Source organism: Lolium perenne, chromosome 5, assembly GCF_019359855.2.
Source record: "Lolium perenne isolate Kyuss_39 chromosome 5, Kyuss_2.0, whole genome shotgun sequence".
In the NCBI taxonomy this organism is placed as follows: domain Eukaryota; kingdom Viridiplantae; phylum Streptophyta; class Magnoliopsida; order Poales; family Poaceae; genus Lolium; species Lolium perenne.
The window spans coordinates 141,449,497-141,469,613 of record NC_067248.2 but is presented as its reverse complement, the minus strand read 5'-3'; the positions used below and the strand labels follow the sequence as shown (position 1 = coordinate 141,469,613).

At 44.7% G+C, this 20,117-nt stretch overlaps 3 protein-coding genes across 3 annotated transcripts; 1 reads left to right on the top strand and 2 right to left on the bottom strand.

Moving 5' to 3' along the window:
* The first annotated feature begins 3,500 nt into the window (after positions 1-3,500).
* Positions 3,501-7,012, top strand: LOC127347380 (disease resistance protein RGA5-like). The gene is made up of 2 exons (XM_051373571.1): positions 3,501-4,336; positions 5,089-7,012. The coding sequence occupies exons 1-2, from the start codon at positions 3,501-3,503 to the stop codon at positions 7,010-7,012; spliced, it is 2,760 nt and encodes a 919-aa protein (XP_051229531.1).
* A 1,343-nt stretch (positions 7,013-8,355) lies between these two features.
* On the bottom strand, positions 8,356-10,539 carry LOC127294538 (biogenesis of lysosome-related organelles complex 1 subunit 1). Its single transcript, XM_051324382.2, has 4 exons — positions 10,404-10,539; positions 9,556-9,737; positions 9,265-9,470; positions 8,356-8,638 (listed from the first exon to the last, which is right to left on the bottom strand). Exons 2-4 carry the CDS (start codon positions 9,668-9,670, stop codon positions 8,549-8,551), a joined length of 411 nt encoding a protein of 136 aa, XP_051180342.1. The 5' UTR covers positions 9,671-9,737; positions 10,404-10,539; the 3' UTR covers positions 8,356-8,548.
* Positions 10,540-13,043: 2,504 nt separating this feature from the next.
* Positions 13,044-19,442, bottom strand: LOC127294539 (long chain acyl-CoA synthetase 4). Its single transcript, XM_051324383.2, has 19 exons — positions 19,188-19,442; positions 18,130-18,193; positions 17,932-18,021; positions 17,671-17,727; positions 17,182-17,230; positions 16,949-17,025; positions 16,507-16,546; positions 16,327-16,421; positions 15,529-15,702; positions 15,334-15,444; positions 15,158-15,245; positions 14,985-15,051; positions 14,810-14,885; positions 14,595-14,712; positions 14,222-14,470; positions 13,912-14,051; positions 13,626-13,808; positions 13,406-13,525; positions 13,044-13,302 (listed from the first exon to the last, which is right to left on the bottom strand). Exons 1-19 carry the CDS (start codon positions 19,355-19,357, stop codon positions 13,267-13,269), a joined length of 2,004 nt encoding a protein of 667 aa, XP_051180343.1. The 5' UTR covers positions 19,358-19,442; the 3' UTR covers positions 13,044-13,266.
* Between the last annotated feature and the right edge of the window lie 675 nt (positions 19,443-20,117).

Sequence of the window (20,117 nt, the reverse complement as noted above, 5' to 3'; positions counted from 1 at the left end):
TCGTCCTTCAATGTTCGTCACAATATCCTCCGTATATTTGATAGTTTTTGTGTATGTGGATGGATTCTTTTAAGGCAGTTTTGGTCAGTGCTACAATGTATCGCCTTTGCTTGTTAGTTTTTGAGTTTGAGCAATTTTCATCAGGCCAATGTCAAATTCTGAACTATTTAGTTAACGAATAAAATACAGTGACTCCTCAGATTCCAAATTTAGTGATGCATTTAGAGCAATTTGATTGTGTGTTCACAAAAACTTGGCAGTCAAATTTCATTAAATTGAAGTAATAACAAAGGTAGTATAAACTGAGAAACCTCAAATGGAGAGGTTGAGAAATTATTAGAGTTAAATACATTGGGCACCCACAGCCTAGATGCAGGTTAGTCTCCTTTGCGTCAGGAGACCCGCCGCAACCACCCTAGTCTCTCACTTGTGGTAGGTCCGCCAATTACACCATCTTCATTTGCGTCCCCCAAATCATCCCCCAAACAGTGATGGATTGAGTGTTCGGGACACATTTTTTTCCGTGACGCGTTTGGGGGATGCCGCTGCCCAGCCACGTCCCCCAAACGAGGTCCTAATTTTTTTTTGATACAGTGTTCGAAAACACAACCATTTTATTAAACATGGCATACAAATAAATAAGTTTGCTAAAATTGTTTTCAAATTAAAATGCAACAAACAATAAAAGAACTAAACAAATATAATAAGTGGGGCTAAATCAAGGTGTCGCTGCATTTGCTGATAATCCTTTGACCTTCCACGTATGCTCAACGAGATCATTTTGAAGTTGCTCGTGAACATTGCTGTCACGGATCTCTGCGTGCATGGCGAGGAAATCACCGGGCACCTCATGATCAACTTCCGCAAGAAGGTCCTGACACTCACAGGGACCGACATGTCTCCTAACCTGATTCTTGCGATCATCCTTGATGATCATGTTGTGCATGATCACACAAGCCTGCATCACCTCCCACATTTGGTCGTGATACCAGCTTAGAGCAGGGTACCGAACAATAGAAAATTGAGCTTGAAGCACACCAAATGCCCGCTTGACTTCCTTCCTGCAAGCCTAATGACGCGAAGCAAAGTGGTAATTCTTCTGACTAGATGGAGCCGGGATTGTTTTAACAAAAGTCGCCCATTTTGATATATAACATCGACTAGATAATAGCCTTTGGTATATTGGTCGCCACTGATCTCATAGTTGCATGGTGGAGCATGACCTTCCACTGAGGCTGCTGCAACACGTTGATGTCATTGTGTGATCCCGCCATGTCAAAGAAAGAATACCAAATCAATATGTCATAATATGCCACAGCTTCAAGCACCACACTGCAATATCCGTGACGCCCTTTGTATATATCTTGCCAAGCAAACGGGCAGTTTCTTCCATGACCAAATGCATACAATCTATGCTTCCAAGCATCCTAGGGAATCATCTCGCTACATTTTATGCCATGATCCTTGCAGTCTCTTCTTCAGTTGGCCCTCTCAAGTAGTATTTGCTAAACTTTCCCACCATAGCTCGGCAAAACTTGTACATGCGCTCAATGGAAGTAGACTCACTCATGCAAAGGTAGTCGTCCTGGTGCTCCGTATGCAAGCATCCTCATGGCGCCGGTGCACTTCTGAATCGACGAGAACCCGGCAATGCCAATAGCGTTGTGCTTCAGCTTGAAGTAGGGGTCGAACTCTCCAACGCCGTGGAGGATATTCATGAAAAAGCCCTTGTTCATCCTATACCAGCGTCGAAAATTGTTGGCATGTGTTGCTTCATCTGCGAAGTAATCCATGGTATGCTCCTCCATCCTCTGTCAGGGCTTTGACTTCTTTCTTCCCACCTTTGAACCTCTGTGGCGCGACCTCTTCCTCTTTTTCGCCTCGGCGTCAAGCATGCTCTGGAAGGATGCAATGATCAAAAAATGCTCTCAAATGTCGTCGTTGAAGGCTTGCTCTTCCTCATACATTCGAAGGATCATCCCGTCGTTGCTATCCACGTCTGAAGCAAAACAAATGGTTAAAATTCATCCGCGACAGAGTAGGCAACGAGCAGCAACCTATCACGCCTACCAGAGAAGGCGCCGAACACCTTCTGTGCGCGGAGGAGAGGCGGATTTGTCGGCGCGTTCTAGGACGCGTTGGCGAAGCGGCAGCGGCGTTGAAAAGGACAGCGAGGGAGCAGGCCGTCACGACGGCGCCCAACTCAGGAGAGATTGGTCGTCGAGACGGCCGACATATCGAGCGGCGGAGGGGTGGGAGGCGCGGGAGGGGAAGCGCGACGAGAAATAAAAGGTGAGAACCAACCGTTCTGGATGTGGTCGCCGACAGGTGGGCGCTCACCTTGCTTCTCGCTCTGTCCGGCGTGCCCGGGGCGTCCTTTGTGGAGCGGGGACGGGCTCGAGACGCCAGACACCGTATTGGGCCGCGTCAGGCGGAAGGAGGCTTTGGAGGGCGCGACTAGGACCAAAAATATGTCCAGTGTGCCCCAAAAACTTTTGAGGGACGCGACTAGAGATGCTCTTAATCCACCCCTACCAGTATGGGTCATCTATCCAAAACCTTTCATAAATCCTATCCCGAGAACGCCACAAAGAAGGTACGATGTGGCAACAACTTGTGTAATTCAGACCAATCTTATGCTTTTTGCACCGTAAAACCAGGAAATTTCATGTGCCACGACACCCCATTTGCAAGTTCTTAGGTCACTGCACCCTAATTTACAAGTTTATGGGGGGGGGGGGGGGGGGGGGGGGTATTCGCACGTCCATGACAAGTTTCTGGGTGCCCTACGTATTTAACTCAAATTAATTCGCCAGAAGTGCCATTTCCTTAGCATACGAGCTGCCACCGGATGGCAATATATTGCCTTGGGGTCGAGGGTACTCGAAATATAACCGTGTCTTCCAATTTTTAGTTTCTACTTTCTTCGATCCTTTTTAATTGACTCAAATTTAGTATAAAGTTATATTAAATCCGAGTCAATTAAAAGAGATCGGAGGGAGTACGTACGTACGTGCACATGATTGATTCACCAAATCAATGCACGTTCTACCATTTTTGTTTAGCATGGTTAATCACGCCAGAGATTATGAACTTAACTTAAGGGGGCCTGATTAACTAGCCGAAATAATGCAAGGCTGCAGAGTGCAGGCGCACGCCCGCCCCACAAATTTTTCCGTCAGGCCGGCAGATCGGCGAGCTTGACTTTGGATCCTCCGCAGCACATCTGTATCGATACTAGGGTGGCAAGGGGCGTCCCGCAAAAGCTGTTTCAAGCCAAAACACAGAGTGCTGCTGTGATAGAATTAATGAAGGAGTAAGAAGAACCACTGTCCCGCATCCAGCCCGCTTTGCCACCCTAATCGATACCCACTGTGCTGCAGCACATAAATATGTCCATTTGAAGGAAGCAGCCAGAAACCAAATACCTACATAGGCACCTGTGAACCAACTAAAGCAATCACAAAGGATAGTGAGATATGCCGCCGAGCTCGCTCACCATGGACCTCGCGACGGGCGCCATGGGTGCCCTGCTGCCCAAGCTGCTGGAGCTCCTTAAGGAGGAGAACAAGCTGCAAGCAGGGCTGAGGAAAGACGTTGAGTTTCTCGAGAGAGAGATGAGGAGCATGGACGCGGCCCTCCGCAAGGTGGCGAGGGTGCAGCGTGACCAACTCGATGATCAGGTCAAGATCTGGGCTGACGACGTCAAGGAGTTATCATATGAGATGGAGGATGTCGTTGATAGATTCCTCGCCAATAGCTCGGCGCCTGCCCCCGACCCAGACAGTTTCAGGGGGTTCATGAGGAAGGTGGTAAGTTTGTTCAAAAAGCGCAAGACTGACCACCACATTGCTGATGTAATCAAAAAGATCAAGGAGCAGGTCCATGAGGTGGCCTCCCGGCGTGACAGGTATAAGATAGATGGTGTTGGTTGTAATCCGGCTAGCAAAACTAACATTGATCCTCGCGTGCTAGCTCTGTTCAAAGATAAGAGAGAAATCATCGGTATCGATGAACCAACCGACGAGCTCATAGATAAGCTGATAGGTAACAATGATGAAGGCGTGTCCAATACCAAGCTGCCACTGAAGATACTCTCTATCTTTGGATTTGGTGGACTTGGCAAGACAACTCTTGCAAAAGCAGTCTACGACAAGCTACAAGGACTTACTGATTTTACTCACAGGGCTTTTGTCCCAGTGGGCCAAGATCCCGACGTGAAAAAAGTATTAATGGATATTCTCCTCCAACTTGATGAGCGCTCTTGTTCGAATGTAAGAATGTTGGATGAGTGGCAGCTCATCGAAAAACTTCGAGGATTGCTTAATGGCATGAGGTACGTATATGTGTGCACTATATTGCCCTAGCTAACATTAATCATGTTTAGGAAATTTAGTTCCAGCCCATCCCAATTAGTAAATTATTAATGGCATCCGTACATAGAGTTGGCAAATACATATGCAAATAAATACAATGATTGAGTACATATTTTAGTTGGCATATAGATAGTGGAACCTATAGAAGAACGAGGCAGACACATGTGATTCACGTTCTTGGATGTTTAAATCATGATTTGGACTACATCACATATTCTTGCATGCTTTAGAAATTAATGAATATTTAAATAGACCAGCCCCTGTTCTTTGCTACTCCATACATGCGAAAATACATTTTGTCAAAAGTTAATATTTTCGAAGTTCAACCAAGTTTATAGAAAAAATATCAACAGCTACAATACAATTTAAAATCAATAGATCCATAGTGAAATGTGTTCTCGTATTGCACGTCTTCTACATTGTAATTTTTGCTACTTTTAATAAAGTTAAACATATCTTATACACCTTATTTCGGAAGGGAGGGAGTAATAATTTAATCCTAGCTGTCTACTCGCCATCCAAATGTTTTTGCATCTATTTGGAATACGTTCAATTTGATAGTTAAAACTCAAACTAGATATCTTAGATAAGACAACTAAAGCCGGATGTAATGTTAGTAAAAATCAAATAGAGTACTACTTGCTTTTGTTAGTTGTTTACTTTTATAATATCACTTTCCTAGTGCTTGGATCTCATGCTACCTTGTCAATAGGTACCTTATCGTTGTTGATGACTTATGGTCTATAAATTCATGGAAAATAATCAGATCTGCTTGGGTTGATAATCATTGTGGAAGTGTAATCATCACAACTACTCGTATTCTAGAAGTTGCTGAAGAGACTGGCCATGTTTACAAGCACAAGCCACTTTCTAGTGAGAATTCCAGAGAACTATTTAATACAAGATTAGCTGTTGGTAAAGGCAAAAGCTCTTATGATAAGTCTGTTGATATATCTGAAAAGATTTTACGGAAATGTGGTGGCGTACCACTAGCTATCATTACAATTGCTAGTTTGTTGGCTGGTAAACCGACGGGGCATTGGCCCAAGGTGTACAACTCTATTGGTTTTGGCTATAGAAATAACATACATGTCGACAACACAAGGAAGATATTGCTGTTTAGCTACCATGATCTACCATGCCATCTTAGGGCTTGTCTCTTGCATTTGAGCCTATTTCCGGAAGATTCTGAGATTGAGAAAGATGCTTTGATATGGAAGTGGGTAGCGGAAGGTTATGTACATGAGAAATATGAGATGGGGCTGTATGAGTCTGGTGAAAGTTGCTTTAATGAGCTTATAAATAGAAGTATGATCCAGCCTATACAGTTGCCACATCAAGACACCGTATATGCTTGTCGTGTACATGATTTAGTGCTTGACATGATTATTTCGTTGTCAAAGGAAGAAAAATTTGTGACTGTATTTCATGGTAATGAGCAATGTACCTTTTCTCATAACAAGATTCGTAAGTTAGCAATCATCCAAAAAAGAGTATCGAGCGAGCAGCAACAGAAAATCCCCTATTTGGCTAACATACACATGCGACAAGTGAGGTCATTTCTTGCCACAACGTGTCATCTTGGTACGTTGCCTTCTCTCTCAAGCTTTCAAGCCTTGCGTGTCCTAGCCTTAGAAGGGTGTATCTTTACAGAGGACCATCCTTATGATCTCGTGAACATTGGGAGATTGCTTCATCTTCGATACTTGGGGATCTTGGACACGCCTATTACTGATCTTCCGTCAGAGATAGGAGATTTAAAGTTCTTGCAGACACTGAACCTGCTCCAAACACACATATCTGAGTTGCCACAGAGTGTTAGCCAGCTAGTGCAGTTGAAGTGTCTGCGCTTTGAACGAATGGTGTCAGATTGGATCGGGAACCTAGTATCCTTGGAAGAGCTATCATTTGTCATTCTTTCCCCAAGTTCTGTGAAAGAGCTAGGCAAGCTGACGGAGATGAGATGGTTCCGTGCTGATTTCAAAGAATTCAATGATGAGTCGTTCGAAGTTCTGATGGAGTCGGTAGGGAAGATGCGGAAACTTCAGACCATCGAAATTAACCCTTGCTCGTGGAATGTTGGATTGTTACTTCAGTGGGAGGGTTGTGAAGGCTACGTGCCTCCCCTGGGGCTCCGTCGTCTAACCCTGTGTGGTGTTGTGTTTCCAAGGCTGCCAGCGTGGATTGATGCCTCATGTCTCCCGCACCTCACCGAACTGAGATTGAGGCTGAAGGTCGTGGAGGCACGGGGCATGGAGATCCTTGGGAGATTCTCAGAGCTCGTTACTCTCCATCTGTCGACTGGTTATCACGACGGCGTCGAACTTGCCGATCTAGTCGTTGGTGCTGCTGCCTCCTTCCCTAGGCTGAGATGCTTCTACACGAATGTGAAGCTATTGTTCCTGCGTGGAGCCATGCCCAGCCTTGAATATGTTTTCTATTGGCTCGAGACTCTGCAAGCTGTGCATCATACCTGCGGCAGCATCGAGAGCCTGCCCAGTCTCCAGGAGGTCACAGTCTACGTGAAGTGCGCCAGCTATTCGGCCTTCTACAAGGAGGCAGAGGCAGCATTCATGGACGCATTACACGATCATCCCAACAAGCCAGCATCTTATGTTCGTACTGCTCATCACTAATACATAATATATAAGAACAAATTAAGTTTTCTCTGTTTCTTCTTTCAAGAGTTCCTTTCTCTTCTCACAATACTAGCTATCTAATCCATCCACTATTTCTTTCTTTTGCAGTTAAAAACCTTCTGATAATCTGAGGCAGAAGGTCAGAGAAGGACATCAGAAGCTAAAACATCTTGCCAAAACTTTTTATAATTTGGGATGGAGGGAGTATATCGGAAAAGAGTCCGAAGAGAATGCATATAGATATGTGTAGGAACACTATATGCACTTGAGAATTCTCAGTGCACTTTTCGCACATGTCTTTTTTAGCATACCACTAGTAAACAAGTTCAATAAAAATAAAGTACATAGTCTAGTGTGTAGACCACCAGACAGAGCTCAGGAGTGTATTTCTACTTAATTAGGTGGAACAAATCCAGACATTCGGGAGATTTAAATTAAACTTTTTTGTATGCTTCTAAATAAATGGTGTACATGTGTCCCCGGGTTCAAAATCCATATAATTTCATATTAATTGATTTTACACCTGGTATTAGTTATCGTGGAAACCAACCCACAAATTAAGGGCCTCTTTGATTCGTGGAATTCCACGTACATGACAATAAGAAAAACATAGAATTGTAATGTTATGCCTACTCAAAATTATACGTGATAAAATGTGTACCACATTTTGTTTTACTGCATCACAGGAAACAAAGGTTTCTTTCCAAAGAGTTGTGGGTCAATGTAAACTTTCTTTTCAATGTAATGCAAAGAATCCTTGAGAATAATGTCTATGGAATTCAATCCAAGAAATCAAAAAACTAAGATGGAGAAATAAGTCCAGTGGATTCCAGTTCTACAAAGTTCTACAGACAACTTATGGAAACCCTTCGAATCAAAGAGGCCCTATGTGATCGTCTATTCATGATAAGTGTCAGATTCTATCTGTTTGTAGACTACAAAGTCTTAGATGTGCAATATCGTATAGAATATATTCATATTTCAAATGAGATGGAAATGCTGAAAAGCTTGTGTACATGCTCAAGTTTATACTTACTTGCAATATATCAGGTCCAATAATTCTTACAGCGGGATTTATAATGAGGAAACATAGCATACAGCTTACCACAAAATGAATAGATGGGCGCCAAACACTCATCTAATTTCTATATGTCATGAATGCAAAGCAAGCAATTGATATTTGCCAGTAATATCGTGTTATATCAACATTCAGGAACTCAAGAAAGCTAAGGAATCATTCCCAGTACACCTGGTAAGAATTGGTTCTCAAATGTGTACAACACACGAGGTAATAAATCTGTACAAGAGTCAGGAGGGTTCACACCTGAAAGAAATCCAACTGAGAAGAGAAGGGAGCGAACACTTCATAGCATCATACTCCAGATAGGATAATGACCGACGAATATTACACATGACCGCACTGATAAGTTTACAGTCAAAATATATGAATCCAGTTTTCGAAGTCCCAAATTGGCTATCAACAAATCAAGGAAAAAACGCTCCACGATATCATAATCCAAGCACCAGACAAAGTCATGACCGGTGAATGTTACGAATGGCTGCATTTACACTTTTACAATCGAAATCCATGATCTTCATCCAATTCTCAAAATCTCCAATTTCCTATGAACATAATCGTGAAGGGATGTTTTAGCAATAACAAGTGACACATAGCTAATTATAAGAAAGATTGAGAAAGGAATTGTGTTGTTTGTTCAGCACTGCAACCTTCAATTTATTTGGTATCTAATTATCATCTCGAGTACATTGTTGTGCACAATTTTTTAACTGATAGTGACCACAAAATATGCACCACATTCATTCACCAATCATTTTAATGGTAGGATTCTAATTTACTGCAGCCAAAGGTTATATAAAAACAATATATTGTAAGATAGTAACTGCACTTTAATCGTAAGTTTAAGTGTGGTAGTATTTTAGTATATACAGTACACCATTCACCTTCTGTTTTGTATTAAAGAAAAAAAAGCAGTGTCCACCGAAGAAATCACTAGTAGTCTACAACATAGCATGTCTCATAATGCCATGCCAATGTCTATAATTACAGCGTTAAACTGACCTGTTATTGCAACGAATATCATGGGCTATGTTGAACAAAAGAATAATGCATACAATTACTACAACATGTGAATTAGGCAAATACATCTTCTGCATAATAATAATATTGTAACGATCTACGGATTAGACAAGAACGTAGAGGGCAGCAGCAGAGTATACAGTATACACACCTTTAAGACCGAGTTGACCGCATTGGTGGCAGCGAGCCACTGGTCGGTCTGCTTCCTGTATCGCGTGATGGTTCCCAGCAGGGCGCGGGCCTCTAGCTCGATGCGCTTCTCGTTGACGAAGAGCTCCTGCACGCCGCCATCAACGGCTTCCACGAGGTGGCCGGCGACCCGCGACGCGCTCCTCACGGCATTCTTCTTCACCCTCTCTGTGCGTGCGTTGTGTGCAAAGTGCTTAGCAAGAAAAGATTGGGTCGCCGATCACCGTTGAAGAGACGATTGGTTGATTGTTACCGGTTTGTTGGCGCTGGCGGATGGATTGGTTGTGGTGTTGCTGCATAATCTGGAGGAGCGCCGATTCCAGCTTCCCGCCCGCCGGCGGCTCCGTCGCTGCCTTGGCTCCTTCCATCTGCTCTTCTGATCTGAACTATCGTCTCCCTCCGGCGCTTCTTTGCCAGTTTCTTCCTCGTTATAGACTACAGCGCATGTAAGTAGTAGTGAGGTATCCTTCTTCAATGACAGGGGAGGTGGACTAGTTTTATGCGGCCTCCAAACTCTGTTTGCTTAAACAGATTGATTTCTGGTGTCAATGGACTGGTGCCTTCTTCAATGATACGGGAGGTTGTCCTTATTGTCAGATATCCTATGTAGAACATCAAGTGCTACATATGGTTGTAGTTGAAGTATTTGCTTTAACATGAAAATTAATCGGTAAGAATAACAAAAAATAGATATTGTTATCAGCACATAAAAGCGTGTTCAGCCAGTGCAGTGATGTGTGCTCATTCGAAAAAAAAAGAAAAAGGGTGTAGTACGTAATTTGCAATGCAGTAAAATTATGGACAGCTTCGACCACTGGAAACACCTAGAAGAAATTCAGTGATCCCGTCTAGGGATTCGAGCAGTGGGAGGACGACTAGGGTAGAGGCCGAGGTGGCCAAGCTCGACCGGCCTCCGGCTCTGCTGGCCGATTCGGGTAGAGGCGGGCGATTCGGGTAGAGGCGGAGGCGAGTTGGGGGGAGGCCGGTGGTTAGCTGGGCGATTTAGGGTTGGTAGGAGCGTTTGAGGGGGACGCGAGAGGAAAGGGGAGGGAAGCTCGGCGGAGAACGGCGGGGAGGAGGAGGGCGGGAGAGACGGCGTACCTGCGCCGCCGGCGACGCCTGGTCGCCGCGCCCTTGTAGGTCCTTTGCTGGGATCGGGAAAAGGAACGCCCGAATTCAGCCCAAAACCGAGTGGGGCAGTTTCAAATATTCTTCTGCAGCACAAACATAATTAAAAATTATATAAATCTTCTTCGGCACAAGAATTTTGTTGCCCGTTGACCAAACCCTAACTTTAGGGATGGGCATCTCCGGGGCGACCCATCCCGCACCCGTGTGTCCGGATGGGTCCAGCCGGACAAAAACCCGGCCCAGTCGCGCGGACTCATCCCTAAAACGGATGGCCGCGGCGTCCGGAACGACGCAAACCCAGCCCAAATCTGGGCCGGGTTTGCGTGGCCGCGGACGCGAAAGGCTGGTCGCTCGCGTCCGCCCCTTGTCCGCCCCCGGCCCGCATGTCATAGACATAAACATTTGTTTTCATTAAAAAGAACCCATTACAATTTTTTTAACTACTACTTCTATCCTACTACGTACGGGGCCGGCGGCCTCGCCGGCGACTCCTCGCCGGCTCGCCGTCGGGGCCGTGGATTTCACTCGACGCGGGCGGCCTGTACGCGTGAGGATTCCACTCCAGCTTACCAGCTGGGTGGCGCGGCGGCGACGGCGGCGGCTTCGGCGGAGGCCTTCATCCTCCTCCTTTCCGTCCGCGCACCTCGGGCGCGCTCGCGCTCCGCCTCTGCGGCGGAACCATCCGCTTCCCGCATACCTCAAGCTCTGCAGGGCGGCGTGTTCCACGGCGGTGCGCGCCTCCCGAGGCGGACGCGGGCGGGGGCACAGGCCTCGTGGTTCTCCTGCCGCCGGCGCATGCGCTCTTGCCGGCCGCGCTCCGCCGACTCAAGATCCTCCCGGGCGCTCCGCTCGGGCGAGGGCATCCGGATGAGGTGACGGGCTGCTCGCATAGCGATCGGGTCGTTCTTCGGCCGAGGAGGTCGCCTAATCGGCGGCGGCCGGCCCGCCAGTGGCCTCGTGCTCCTTCGTCACGCGCGTGAGATCGGCGAGACGCTCCTCGATGGCGGCGTTGATATTCGCCGGCGCGAGGTCCTCCTCGTCGACGGGCTCCTCCGCGGCGGCCGCCCTCTCCTCCGCGGCCTCGTACCCGGCCGTCCGCGGTCTCGTGCCGGCCGTCCGCGGCCGCCTCCACCATCTCGGCGTCGCCGCCTTCTTCGCCGCCGCCTCGGCAGCGACGCAGAGCGCCTCGTCGTCGGCGACCCACCGCGAGTCCGCGCGCTCCTCCTCGTCCGTCCGCGGGAACCTGGCCTGCAGGGTGCGCGGCATGGCGCCGGAGAAGGTGGAGTGGCCGCCGGAGAAGGTGGAGTGGGAGAGGAAGGTGATGCGGTCTGTGTGAGACTGCCGCCGTCTTTTATAGCCGGCGGCCTGGCGGGAAACTTGGGCGCGAGCCATTGGCGTGCGGGAACCTTGGTGCCCGCGGGATCTTTCCCGCTCGTTCCACCACCCACCATGGCTGTCCCGTCGAGGCCTGCCATGGCGCAGCGCCGCGCAACGAAGACGAACCACGTGGCGTCTCTTTGGATCGCCGCGTTGGGCGTCGCGTGCGACCCAAACGGACACGCGGACGCGGGGCGCTGTCCGCGTGTTCGGCCGGCCACACAAACGGCCCAAAACGGACGGCCCAGCGCGTCCGTTTGGGTTGGCCGGTTGGAGATGCCCTAACTACCCGCAAAAAAGGATCATACTACAACCCCAAGAGCAATTCCGAGGTCCTCACCCCTCCCACCGCTAGAGTGGAGGAGGCGGGGACCCATCCGTGTGGCACAGAGACGGATGAGACATGTGGCCGCTAGGGTTTTTTTTCAGACATGTGGTTGTTTGTGCGCTAGCCTTATGATATGTTGTCCTCGAAAACCATAGTTTCAGGATGCATCTAAACCGGGTGTCACTTCTATATCAATTATACAAATCATGTAACCTTTCTCCTCTGTGTTCGATGTTCTACGATCCAAAAATGACGTCATTTTTCCTCGATTTTGTTGAAAATAGCAATATGGATGCACCCAAGACTAGTGACCCGACCAAGCCGGTAGGGTACACAGCTAAACTACTTGCCTTGGCAGATTGTTTATTCAGGAACTTAAGGTTCATGAACAACTTTGTCTGATTGGAAGTTGATTGTGTGAAGAAGTATACAATCGATGAGGAAATCCAGAAGGATTTTAATAATGTATATAAAAAAAATCGGCCACACCTAAGCACAACGTTCTGCGAGCTATTTGAGCTTATCCCAACTTTTTTGTTTCTAATCTACAAACGTTGCTGTCATTTTTGCCTTATACAAATAAAAATGGCAGTCTCCATTTTTCGCTGCTGCTTTAGCTGGTCAAACTAAACCATAGCAACAAAAAAAAGTGTTTTAGTTGAACACACATAAATGCTCTTGTGTTTTACTGTCTCTGGTGTAGGTTATTTAGGAATTACAACACCATTTAAGTATACGCTTCAGGATGAGTGCCAAAAGGTGAAATCAAAACCATGATATAATGCAGTAAAAATTGATTTGGACCTATTACTTGAGACAGTAAAACTTTGACTCATTGGTCCTTGACATCTTTCATCTTAATACAAAAACAACAATGTGATAACAAGATTTTAGCACAGATGATATGATCTGAACAACTCATGACAGAGCCACTTTCATATGTACATAATTCCAAGTATTCGTTTTCTTTCATGTTCAAGGAGAAAATAGTAAAAAAAAAAATTAAACCTAGACTAGCTGATGCTACTATGTATTAATTTTCATCCACACTTAAGTTAAGAATAACATGCAACTTTGATAAGGTCTGCTAAGCTCCTGTTTGATTCGCCTTGCTGTGATCAGTCCAGCCTACTTCATGCTCTTATACATGTCATCAATGATGCCCTGTAGAAAAATTGGCACCGAGGTCGGATGGATAATACTACAAATTAACTTGAAATGTACAATGCAAAGTACAAATATTGATGAATTGCAGATATGACAATACCTGATAGTATTTGAGGAGCTGTGGCCGCTTCTTCTTGTAAGTTGGGGTGATGAGGTCACGCTCCATGTCGAAGAGCACCGACTCAAGATGAACAGCCCTGATCATCTCAAAGCCTTTGAGCTGTTGCAATAAGATCACAAAAACGATGATGTATCATATATATCTGCTGAGGTCACCAAATGTGGCACGTTCTGTACTAGTAGCCAGGTTAACATCTCACCTTCTTTTCTTTGCCAGTTTTGCTCAGCTGCTCCAAGATGAACTCTTTCGCTTTAGGATTTGCGCATATCGAGGCAAAGTCTCCGCTTACCCCGTTTGACTCTGCCCATCGTTCCAGGCCTTGCTTGTTGGGGTTGACAACCGCAACAAGGCAAGATTCAAAGCTGTTTCCGTACACCCAAATCTGCAGATATTCAAAGTCACTGAGTATAGCCAACAGAATTCGATATATGCTGGGGAACTCTCAAGAGCAAATGAGTGGGTGAAGGGTTGTCCGCGGAATGTACCGAATCCACATTAGGAGCTTGACCAAATATGTTCTCTAGATTCTCGACCGCGACATATTCTCCTTGGGAGAGCTTGAAGATGTTCTTCTTTCGGTCGATGATCTTCATGCTTCCATCATGCTGCCACTCACCAATGTCTCCTACAGTATGACGTGAAGATGAGCACACCACAGAAGAAGCATTCAGAAAGACAGACATGTCAAAGATCCTTGTATTAGCAGGTCAAGTGTCTGTTTTAGTATCACTTATGGCGAAGATGTCTATGAAATATTGGTTTCCCTTGGCCATGCTTGACTGAGTGACATCATACCTGTGTGGAACCAGCCATCAATCAAGACTTCCTTGGTGAGGTCTTCTCGCTTGTAGTACCCTGAGAATAAGGTGTCCCCTCTGATGCAAATCTCTCCACGGGGTGATTCTTTTGATAATGCATCATATCCCATCTCAGGAACAGATTCTAGGCGTACTTCCACATATGGGACTGGAGGGCCGACAGTTCCCAGCATGGACATGTTATTTGGCAAGGAGACAAAAGACCCAGCACATGTCTCGGTGAGACCTGTACAAAAAAAAAAAAAAGCAAAGGAAATTCAATTAGTCAGGTATCTCAGAAACTGCTCAAAATTTTGCTTTTTCTGAATTCAGTAGTATAATTCATGATATAAATGGCTTCCTAAGCATACCATAGCCCTGAAGAACATGGGAGCATGTAACCACACGCAGAAACTCCTCGACATGATTAGATAGAGGAGCTGCACCAGATAGAATTACTCGTACTCTGCCACCTAATCCTCGTTTCACCTAAAGTTGTAACATAAGATTAAGCTGAATTTAGCATAAACATCAGACAGTTTATGGAAGAACTGAACTTCTACTTGTTTTTCTTGTTTTGTTATACCTTGGCGAAGACTAGTTTGTCGAAAATAGCAGCTGCATCTTCATGCTTGCTTCCCTTTATCATGTTCCCTTGTTTGCTGCAGAACCATTTGAAGTTCAGAATAAAAGATTAAGAGTATGATCACCATGTCAGAGAGTAGATGCTACTTTATTGATTGGACATTACAAAAGCTTACTATTTGTAAGCAACATTGAAGACTGTCTTTTTTAGGAAACCACCAGTTGAAACTTTATCTTGCAGTCCTAAATCACAAAAGCAATGCAACGTTATCATCTGCCCGAATGGTAGAACATACATATTATGTTTGGGTTGTTGAACAGTTATGCTTCTTTAAATTTAATGCAGTACCTCCATAGATTCTGTCAAGCACACGTGGAACAGCACAGAATATTGTTGGCTTGAGTTCTCCAATGTCTTCAACCAAGAGTTTGACATCCTAAAGCAAAACACTTATGGATCAAAATGTGCTGCGTTGACATGAAGAAAGCAACAAGTATTGAAAGGTATGTGTCTCTCGTCCTTACTCCACGCCAGAATCCAATTGAGGCGCCGTGGTGAATGAACACCTCCTCGATCACACGGTCAAATATATGGGCAAGCGGAAGATAAGAAATGTAAACATCATCCGAGCGAATCTGGTACAGTGAAATCAGCATCAGAAAAATGAAAAGATATCTCAATGGTACAGGAAGCTGCTGTGAAACATGAATAAGCTGTACCTCTTCATTTGAATTGCTAAGGAACTCGTCTACTGCTGTAACAATGGCGATGATGCTCTTATTGGAGATTAAAACTCCCTTAGGATCACCAGTTGTTCCACTAGTGTACATTATTGTGCATATGTCGGCCTTTTCCTTTGGAGGAAGTTCATACTTCTCTTCAGCTCCATCTCCCTGCAGGTGTAACAGAAAAAAGTTAGTCATTCTAGTGTCAGATAGATATCAAATCATATTGCTCACAAGGATTCCCGTAAGACTCTACATAAAGTTGATGACTTCGCATCAACTAGTCAACTTTGTGTATGTCATTTTGAGGGTTGGATTTCTCACACAAAGGCATCCCGTGCCATCTGTCTTCCTGCAGCCCGTAGGGAAGGAAGGCACAAGGGAGATATAGCCCACTTCCCATTTCTCAACACCAGCTTTCTTCCTTTCCACTCTTTTCTTTGAATAAAAGAGAAAGATACAAGTAACACGACTGAACAACCCATCAGGTTTGAACTGACTTAGGTTGGACCAGGAGTCCAGGACCCACCTATCTCCACCAAGAAGGAATCAGTTTGGTGACGCAGTTTAGAAAAGCTATCCTACATGAGTCAAGGACAAGGTTTTTTATTTTAAAAATCCCAGCCCAAGTTGAGCCCCTTCCCTAGTTAAGAAGGATTTCTTTTTAGTTGAGCCTTCCTCTTTTGGGCAAGGGACTACATTTACTTTGAGGCCCCAAATAAGAAAAGGTACATTTGCTATATCAGCAGTAACATTCAACAAAACAGTTTTCTGAGGAAGTGAGAACCTTACCTTTAGCACAAACTCGGTCCATGAGTAGATGGACAAGCCGTTCTGCTCAACCTTTTCCTTCTGGTCAGGACTGACCTTACCAAAGCTCACAATTGCTGAAAACAAAATGTGACCATATCAACAAAACATATACATGACATTATAACTTAATAACACTGATAGAGATCATCTCTAACTCACTCTTCAAGAACTTGGCTGCATTAGGTAATGTCTTGAGTACCTGAAACGGTAACCCCAAAAAATCTTTGAAACGCTCAAAACACAAGGTAGATCACATGTATTTTCTTCATAAAGTCACCAACTTCAAAAAGCACTGTGCTATGATTATTCTAATAAATCAACTAAAACATTTGGATGTCATATCTTACAATCTCCTTGTGTGATTATTAGGAAACCACCTCATCATTATAGAATTTACAACAAGATTTTGCAGGGAATATAAACTTGAGACTATTTATGCGAGGTACATAGTCATTTTACTGTAGTTGATTGCTTTGAAAAAGATTCTTTACAGACGCAGCAAAATTAGCTACATAGACATATTGTCAATCTTACTAAAACATGCTTCCTTGTATAGGTAACTTATAATTAAACTAGCTGGTGTTCAAGAGGAGAAATGTACCTCTTCAATCTTCTTCTCCTCCACAAAAGCAATTTCGACCTCTGCATGGCACAATATAAATTCTATTGCCCCGGCACCTATTCACATCAATTGATCAGAAATATCAACACGCAATCGTTAACTATTAAAACAAAAATTCTGACACACTCATAGTTGCTTTGCAAATTAAAAAGACAATCTAGATACCATGTCATTAATTTTTGAAACACACAGTGAAACCAGGAAAAACTTACCAAGTGTGTCATACAATGGAACACAGTAAAGGCCATGTGCATTGCAGGCCTGAAATATTAAGCAAAGAGGAACCTTAGTGATAAGGAAACAGTGACAGCATTGCTAAGTTGTAATCTGGTAGACAAAAGATACAGTAACTGTTATTTAGAGAAATATCAATGAAATATTATTTTAAGAGGAATAATATACAATTTATTTCCGCGTTTTCTTCTTAAAGGATGAAAAAAGTTGACAAAATATGAGAATATGTATTAACAAACTATTTTTTCCCTTTGGGCAGAACATGAAAGTTTTGCATGGGACTTGTAGCAAAAAGGGGGGTCATTTTTTAAAAAAATTAGAATGTTAGGGCACACAAATTGGACTAAACATCTCGTAGCAATATGTGCAATGAACATGGATGAAACCATTGTGGTGTTGTACTAAAATCCATTGTTCATATTTATTAAGAATTGTTAATGCATACGGTGCTTATATGTATGGTTTACCTGCATACTGACAACCCACTCAGGGGAATTGCCTCCGTAGATGCCACATCGTCCTCCCTGTAGATGATCAAGGATCAACCAATCAGCAAGAAGTTTCTGGATAATACTAAGCACTAAGCATATACAGTAGTACATAAAAATACGGGAAGGGGCAAAGAACTGTTCCCAACTTCCCAGCGTTATCACAACGAAAAAGGATCAGGTCGGGTGTGCAAGACCACTGAACAAGCATCAAATGTCCACAACGCTGCAAGTGCATACCTTGCCGACGCCACAGCTCCGAATTGAAGCCCCCACCTTGAGCACAGTGTCATATACTTCTTTGTAAGTCACCCATGTGTACTTGCCAGCCTGATATAAATTTAACACAAGAGAGAAGACGGAAAATCAATGAATCCGCCAGAACAAAGCTGAGCATATGGAATCTAGTATGAGAAGCTGAGACAGCCATTGAACAACCTTTCCATCCACGATCTCACGGCGGCCCATCATGGGGTTACCAGGGTACTTCTCCACAGACAAACTGTGCACATGCGCAAACAAGCATATTATTAGAAGAAAATTGACGACATTTATTTGGAGAGAATTACATGGATTTCTTATACAGATTGGATATGATCTTCAGCATTCAGAATTAATTCCCTGTTGTGCTATAGTTTGGTTTCCTGTTTCAGATGTAAACTGGACATAAGGATAAGGCTGGCTATGAAATAGGTAGAAGTCGTATCAGCATTGCGTTTTTTAGCTGTTTGGTTGCAGTTGTGTACTATCATACCGATGGAGCTGCTCCTTTCAGTTCAGCATGACAATATTTATTCCCACAACTTTGCAAACACCACAGGGCAAACACATGGTTGACGCCCTCCCTTTCTTGTACTATTAGACCGATGGAGCTGCTCCTTTTGCAAACACCACAGGGCAAACACATGGTTGACGCCCTCCCTTTGTTGTCTTTCATCCGCCTATGATTTGTTATTATTATATGTATGTAAGTTCTTCTAGTGGCATCAGATTCATGCAGTTATGTACGTACTATTATATCCGGCTATATGATGCATGACTGCATTGAATCGCTCCAACGCACTTGATCAAATTCACCCGTCACGTCAGGGCTGGCACCCAGCACCCTACGTTTCTCCATGTCGAGATTGGATGTATTTTGCCAGATCAGAAAAGCACCCAGGACAGTAACTATCACGTGCACCACTTGCGTATATATTAAAATAGCGGACCGTGCACGCATTTTTCCTTGGCAGGGAATCGTGCACGCATTGGTACTGGTGAATTGCGGTCGCATTGCGGCACTGTTCGAAGGAATTCCCAAGCTACCTACGCGGTGGCGTGGATGATGGGAAAAAAAAATCGGCATCCACCCAGCCTGAAATTCGTTCGTGTGGAATTCAGAGGCGACGGCGGATCTACGATCTATCGCGAGACCACCCGAAAAATATGAACTTTGGAATTATTTTTCAAGAGGGAGAAATCAGATAATAAAATCAAATCGATCGGCAGCATACCGGAATATGTCCCAGCAGGACTCGAGCCCCGGCACGGCGGGCGGCGACGCGCCGCCGCCCCCCGCGGCGCAGCGGTAGGCGGGCCCGGCCGACGGCGCGCCGCCCTCCTCCGGCGCCGCCTCCCGCCCCTCCTCCACCTGCACCAGGTACTTCATCGTGGCAGCCGCCATCCTCCTCGCTCCTCTCGTACGCGACGCGTGCTCCCTCTCTCTCTCAATCTGGCTCACGAGGAATCCACACGGGATGGGAAGGAGATGGCAGGAGTCGGAGGCCAGGCTTAGCTTGCGCTCCAATATATGAAGGATTCAAAACAAAATTATTTTAAAATTAATCGAGTAGCATGTCGTGCGGGGTACGGCCTTTTTTTTTTTTTTTTTTTTTTGCTTGTCAATGCAGACGTTCAGAGGTAGTGGTTGGTCAGCGGAATAAAGCGGGCAATAACTATGACCAGAAAAACTGGTTAGTCATGTTTAATTCCAGGGGTCCAAGTCCTCGACCAGCACCCAAACGGGACCGATCAGGAGTGTTGAATCTCTGACCGCATCGTTTAATTTTTAGTCAAGTTTAAATTGATAGACTCTGTAGAAAAATAAATACTACTACCTCTGGCCGTGAATGGGTGCACGTTTGTCTTTTGTCTTAAGTTAAAGCTTTTCAAGCTAGATCAACTTCTTTACAAAAATTAGCAACATAAACTTCTATGTTATATAATTGTATTTTAAGATGGATCTAATTGTACTAATTTAGTTTCATAAATGTTGTTTTTTTTACTATAAAATTGGTCAAAATTAATAAATTTTGACTTAGGTCAAAGCCTAAAGGTCCACACACTTGTTTGTGAACGGAGAGTGTATCAATCGTTACGATATCTAATGCATATACCAAGAAAATATATTTCATGTAGGTTCTCTTAATATTGGTTTGACATTG